At 32.8% G+C, this 7,141-nt stretch overlaps 1 protein-coding gene across 1 annotated transcript; it reads left to right on the top strand.

Annotated features, from left to right (window-relative positions):
* The first annotated feature begins 2,917 nt into the window (after positions 1-2,917).
* Positions 2,918-6,615, top strand: LOC140143664 (protein Wnt-8a-like). The gene is made up of 6 exons (XM_072165480.1): positions 2,918-3,170; positions 3,536-3,572; positions 4,216-4,345; positions 4,607-4,732; positions 5,457-5,599; positions 5,993-6,615. Exons 1-6 carry the CDS (start codon positions 3,094-3,096, stop codon positions 6,524-6,526), a joined length of 1,047 nt encoding a protein of 348 aa, XP_072021581.1. The 5' UTR covers positions 2,918-3,093; the 3' UTR covers positions 6,527-6,615.
* The last annotated feature ends 526 nt before the right edge of the window (positions 6,616-7,141 follow it).

Genomic DNA, 7,141 nt, shown 5'->3' with positions numbered 1-7,141 from the left:
AGGTATCAATTGCGACAAAAAAGCTCAGCTAGGCCTACCAAACATACTGGTGCATATTTATTGCAATGAATATTATTTATATAAAAGCCAATAACAAGTACGATTTATAAATGAATGACAGATACTTGGTCGTGATTCATTTTATTTTTCTAAATTTCTGCAACTTGCTTGTCAATCACCGACGGATGATATAAATACCACAGCACATCTTATGCGGTGTCTTTTAAGAATCCTATTATGCCGAAAGTTGAAGGCGGGATGTTTGAACTCGAAGGAATCAATACTGTAAAAGGGCAGAGCAGAATTGACAGGAAAAGTTTTTTTTTTCTTATTCTATTTTTTTTGTTTGGCTCAACATTAAAGGGGACAACGTGAAAACTAACATGGGAATCTACTCTATTCAAATCACATATTGCTGAAAGAAAGAAAGAAAGAAAGAAAGAAAAAAGAAAGAAAGAAAGCCTTTTTCCACCCCACCACACCACATCTTACGCGGTGTCCTAACCCGAAGGAATTATAAAATGATTATCAAAATAACAGCCATAGGAAAAGCATGATATTAGTAATAACTAATAATGATAGCAAAATAATGAATATAATAAACAAACATTCAAGGTTCTTGCATTTTGATGCACAACCATGACAACAAGGACACAAGGCGCAAATATGCTGTTGATATGTGTATATATTTGATATTGATATGTTTTTAATACTCGAACTTTAATACGAACTAAAAAAGACTCTGAATTATTGTAACAAATCAAATCAAATCAAATCAATCAAATTTATTTCCATGTCATATTACAAACATAAACATTATACATATAAGTCAGTACATTGGTTAAATTATATTATGTTAATGAAGAATTAAACAAAAATAGTACAAGTTATTCTGTTATCATGACATGGAGGAGCCGTTCGAAAGGCCAAAAGGCCAGCAGTGAACGACCCCCTTACTTACGCTACGTTACGTTACGTTACATTACCTTACATTACATTGTAAATTAATTTTGCAGCAAACATGAGAAAAAAAAGATAATACCTTATGCCTAATAAAGAGTGATATTACAGATTATAATCAACCAATCAACTGAAAATGCAATATTTTTAAAATGAAAATAAAAAGCATGGACCCGCGAAAAATACTAAGTATTTTCCTGACTATTAAATCTAGTAAGACATGATAATAGCATTTCTAAAGTGTGATTTGAACATATTAAGAGATTTAAGAGTTTTGGCATCAGAAGAAAGTTTATTCCAATGAATAGGGCCAGTGGTTCTGACACCTTTGGATGAAAAAGTGGTTTTATTTCTAACCAGTTGGTAATTATTGATATATCTAGTGCTGTAATTATGAATGTTTTGCATTAGATTGAAATAGCTACTGAATATAGATGGAAGCATTCCCATGGAATACTTACACATAAATACACATAGATAAAACTTGTACATGTCCTGTATTTTAAAGAGCTTGAGATCTTTAAAAAGATGATGACAATAATGATAAAAATGCAATGATGATAATAATAATAAATATTATTATATCTACATAATACATGCAAATGGCTAAACAATCTAAATTACTCTAACATGTTCAGCATGTAATCAAAGTGATGGCAATAATTTTGTGTTTAGAAATACACCGGCTTTGAATTTTAAATTTCATGTAACTCGTTAGTTATTTCCCCTGTGCACGCGCACCACAATAGGCCTCCTATATTCAATTCAAATTTATTTGAATTTAATTAATTAATTTTCTTTTCTTAATTTCGGCAATTTGCCTGTCAATCACGGATTGAAAAACCACATTTTATGCGGTGTCCTAATCCGCTTAATATGCCGAAAGTTGAAGGCGGGATGTTTGAACTCGGAGATGTCAATAATGTTAGCGTCCAGCCAGGAACTGGAAAAAGCACTTTGCCGTCAATTCAATTCAGTTCAATTTTATTAACATTATATAAAATATAGAAATCACATTCATAGCAGGAAAAGGATGATATTGGTAATAACACAAATATAGTATTTATAATAATGATAGCAAAAATATATCACATGTTCAATTGTTTTTATTTTTCATAAGGAAACAAACGCTCGGGATCAAACGTTTATATAATATGATTGAAATCTAACAATTGAATTAAGAAGCGAACTAGGAACTGGAAAAACCTTGCCGTCAATTCAATTCACAACATGAATACATAAAGAAATAACATGCAAAGCCTTGTAAAAACATGATATATATAAGTAGACCTGCATTGCAAAACAGCAGAGCATAAACACTTATTTGTACAGTGAAAGTATAGGGTGCTAATTTATAAGCAAGTGTTTATTAAGTGTTTATCTGCTGTTTTTGCAGATAGTAATAATTATTAAGTTTTAACATTTATTTCGTTCTGGAAAATGAATACGGTAGATGCAATCTCTGTTATTTTTTTTAACATGGGATAATAATAACAGTACTATTGTATCATTATTAGTATTACTATCATCAATCAAACTTGATTGATTGATTGATTGATTGATTGATTGATTGATTGATGATAGTAATAATAATAAAATATATATTATTATCCCATGTTCAAAAAGAAAAACAACAGAGATTGTATTCATTTTACAGAACGAATTAAATATTTAAATTTAAAACATAAATTTTTCTACATATAAAGTTCGGTTTTAAGCTCTCAATTATATTGCACACCCGCCTCAATTATTTTATATTTCCCACAAATTCGATTATATGAAATATTCAATGTACTACTTGTACTTTACACAAGGAAATGCGCAGGCGCGTTTCGATCGTTCCTTTCTTTTCCGTCTCATGAACAAAGAGGAAATGGCGCGGCGCACTTTGGGCGGCAGCCGACGTTTGATGTCGATTGTCTTTTAGGCACACGCAAAGGAAGTTATTTCAATACATATATGGGTCGATCCTCCTATGGAATTCAAGTGCAAGTTCGTTTCAACGTCACAATTGCTTTAGCTACCGTCAGAACAGCATCTCATCTCGCTTAGTCTATTAATATTTGTTGGAATAATACTCTGATATTGGAAATTGCTTGAATTACTTTATAACTCTACGGAATACTCCTCATCATGTTTCGTCAAGTTGCTGCAGTTTTGTATTGTTGTTTGCTATCTGCGATGCAGGTACATTGCTTCATTAATGGCTGGTAAGTATTTTGCAAAAGAATGTCATACATTTGTTGGAGTTAAAATGTAATTTGGTAATTTTTTATTATATATCTATATAGTAGTTTTGCAGTATTGCTAAGTTAGGAATGCATCTCACATGCGTCTAAAAACATGTAATTATTTCTTCTATTACACTTTGTTGAGCACACGAAAATAAATGAATGGATTAGATAAGTAAATTTGGAATAATATGCCTACCTATAGTTTGAAGAAAACTTACTATGTTAATTACTAAACCTGATGAATTTGTTTAAAAACACTTACAAAGGATCGTGTAGCTTTAATAACACTGTATTGAGTATAAGTCTTATTAAGATTGTTTTCTTTTTTGGTTATTTGACAGGTCACAAGCAACTAATCTACTGCTAGCTGGTTCAAAGGTAAGAATTGTCGTTTACCATCTGACATAATTTGAATTTGAAATATATGTTACAAGTTGAATGTTATTTTTTTCCTGAGTAGATCTACTGTTTTCTCATTAGAATGTGACTTAACTTGTTTTTATGATTTACTAAAGAAACTAATTTGACACGTTTATTACAAGTGGAGAGTAGCTTAGTAGTATTAATGGATTTTGTTTAGATCAGGAAACCATTGCGAAACATAAGTAACAAGAAATGAACAGAAAGAACTGATATTCACATACTTGCCTTGTTAGGATTATTATTTATTTCTGACCCCTTTTTAATACTTTGTGTGTAACGAAATAAGTTTAATTTTGAAATTGTGCTTGTTTTTTTTACGTTTGTCCCTATTCGCCAAAATCGGAAATAATGCAATAATGTCTATTTAATTGGATACAATTTTGGCGTATTTCTTTTTTGACGTTTATGCGAGTTTTGTATGTTTCATATCCTTACTAATTAGGCCAAATTTCAGTATTAACCTGTTCGCGTATTTCTTTCTTGACGTTTGTGCGAGTTTTGTATGTTTCATACCCTTACAAATTAGGCCAAATTTCAGTATTAACCTGATGATAATAACATTGAACTCTAATCAGATCACTTGTCATCTCTTCCACAGACTTATTTGTCTTATTCTGACAGCATAGCAGCTGGAGCGAACCACGCCATGTCGGAGTGTAAACATCAATTCAAGTGGGATCGATGGAATTGTCCCGACAACTCGCTGTCGTTATTCACCGAATTAAATCGTAAGTTCATTTTACCTGCAATTTAAGAGTGATAAATACATATAAAAAAAACCCGAAACTTTCCGTTTTGAGTTTAGTTAATTACGAATTATATGAAGTAGCATTTCGTCCACGATGGAACATTTTACCAAGGATGCTTTTCACTCAGGTACTTGAATATTTAAAGTTAACAAATGATTATGTTCTCTTTTGCTGAAATGTTAAGTTTATTCCACTTAATCATGTTAATGATTTGTTGTTTTGTTTTTCCCATCTATACAGCGACTCGTGAGATGTCTTTCATTCATGCCATCAACACTGCCGGAATTATGTTTACATTGACCAAGAATTGTAGTCTGGGCGACTTCACCAAATGCGGATGTGACAACAGCAAAATCGGACAAATGGGTAAGAAAATTATTGGTATCAATATGTCGGTTTGTAGCTTTGCAATGCTGCCATAACGACTGGTAAAATGTGACTCTTTACTTTAATTAAAGTTATTTTGGATGATGGTTCTTGAAACAGATTAGAAATGCATAGTATTTTTGGACTTGTACTACATTACTACATGGCTTTACAGATCTCCCAGCAAACACAAAAACGTTTTAAATAAGTTATATTTTGGGTTTTGGTTTAGGTAAAACGTTTTAATAACATTTAAATGTCGGGTTATATAAAGGTCGTGAAAACATTTTAAAAACGTTATTGTAAATATTTTGGGCAAACATTTTTTTGCAAAATATTGTACCAAGTTTTCAAAAATGTTTTTGGAATGTTATTAAAACGTTTTTATACCCTTTATATAACCCGACATTTAACTGTTTTCTGTAAAACATTTGTGTTTGCTGTGCAGTAAATTACCAACAAATTTTATTTAATGTTATGAAAACGTTTTATACCATTACTGTACCCTTTATATAACCCGACATTTAAACGTTTTGTGACAACCTTTTATAACCTTTTGCGAATGATGTCGAAAACGTTTTGTGTTTGCTGGGCTGTTTAGTAAAAGCCATTAGGCCTTCATTCTTCAGAGGCATGTATTCGTTCAAAAGTGACAACTTCCAGCGACTTTTTGTCCATTAAATGTTATTTCAAACTAACATTTTGTTTCTTTTCCCTCATTTAGGCGGTGACGACTGGCAGTGGGGTGGTTGTAGTGATAATGTCAATTTCGGCGACAGACTTTCCAAGAATTTCATAGACGAATTAGAAACTGGTGATGATGCAAGAGCTGTCGCCAATCTCCATAACAACGAAGTTGGAAGAAAGGTAAGACGACTAACATGTTTTGGAACTAGTGTATATCTACGTGTTGCCATTTTATTTGACCAGTAAAGCAAAACACGTTTGTAATAAGTACATAACGATTAATACGATGTGACAAAAATTGTCAACTATAAGTAGCCTATATATTGTATACAATATTTGGTCAACTTTTAAATTCATTAGAATGTATGTACAATTGTATATGTATGTCGGCGGACCGCAACAAGCAAATTGTGATGTAATATTGATGTTGCTATCTTCGGTAGACGAGAGAGGATGTTGTGTACCCAAATGATATAGGCCTATCTATTGAGTGAGATCACAGATCCTGATCCGCGCTCTAATGTTAATTAAATGTCAATGTTTTACGTTTTTTAATGTTTTTTTTCCTGACAGGTTGTTCGTAAGAATATGCAACGACGATGCAAGTGTCATGGTGTGTCAGGTAGCTGCTCCGTCCAAACGTGCTGGGACCAACTCGCTGACTTCCGCGTCATCGGATCTATACTCAAGAAGAAATATCTGGATGCCGTCCGTGTAAATTATGTTCGTGGTCAACTCATCAATGGAAAGGTTGCTTCAAGAACTGTAGAAGGAGAAAACAGCGAGGATTCAACTCTTTTGAAAAAGACGAATTTGGTCTACTTGGAGAAGTCCCCTGATTACTGTGACGCAAATTCTACCATCGGTACACGTGGTACGGAAGGCCGTGAGTGCCTGCGCAGTCCTAAAGATGATGCTTCGGTTGATGAACTGGCCTCGTGGGAGCATCACAGTTGCAAGAGACTATGCACTAAATGCGGACTTAGAGTAACGAGGACAAAGATTGTGGTGGAGTCTAGATGTAATTGTCAATTCCAATGGTGCTGCAACGTGAGGTGTGATACATGTAAATCGGAGAAGACCGTTTATGCCTGCGAGATTTTATGAACTTGAACTGGAGAGTTTTGTGCAACTCGTGGATTTTGTGCCATTTTGTGGAACTTGATATGTCTTCGACAAACACGATCATTTAAAGTTCTTGCAAGATTTTAAATATAACAAATATTTTAGGACTGACATGAACTGCACGAGATCGTCATAGTGTTGTAAACGTGTAGACTTATAACTTTTGTAAATAGTATGTAAATATTTTAAATATATGAAATATTTTAGGACTGACATGAACTGCACGAGATCGTCATAGTGTTGTAAACGTAGACTTATAACTTTTGTAAATAGTATGTAAATATTTTAAATATAACAAATATTTTAGGACTGACATGGACTGCACGAGATCGTCGTAGTGTTGTAAACGTGTAGACTTATAACTTTTGTAAATAGTATGTAAATATGTATATTATAACAAAACTCTATTTTAGATACTTGGCTTACATTGACTTTGACCATGTGTTTTGTGGTTATTTTGTATGACATGTGCTTTACGAAATAAAACACAAAATTAATGCAGATAATAATTACAGCATCGCATCATTATTTTCATATGTGTTGATTTCCGGATATAAGGGAGGGGGTAAATATTAAAATTTGAGGGGTGACACTCCA

Source organism: Amphiura filiformis, unplaced genomic scaffold (genome assembly GCF_039555335.1).
Source record: "Amphiura filiformis unplaced genomic scaffold, Afil_fr2py scaffold_25, whole genome shotgun sequence".
Classification (NCBI taxonomy): Eukaryota; Metazoa; Echinodermata; class Ophiuroidea; order Amphilepidida; family Amphiuridae; genus Amphiura; species Amphiura filiformis.
This window is presented reverse-complemented; position numbering and strand designations above follow the sequence as displayed.

What these genes read in the sequence shown, in the direction of transcription:
- LOC140143664 (XM_072165480.1), top strand. Translation starts at nt 3,094, where the DNA reads ATGTTTCGTCAAGTTGCTGCAGTTTTGTATTGTTGTTTGCTATCTGCG. An exon ending in CAGCAAAATCGGACAAATGG is followed by an intron (nt 4,733 to 5,456) that starts GTAAGAAAATTA and finishes TCCCTCATTTAG; the next exon opens with GCGGTGACGACTGGCAGTGG. An exon ending in ACAACGAAGTTGGAAGAAAG is followed by an intron (nt 5,600 to 5,992) that starts GTAAGACGACTA and finishes TTTTCCTGACAG; the next exon opens with GTTGTTCGTAAGAATATGCA.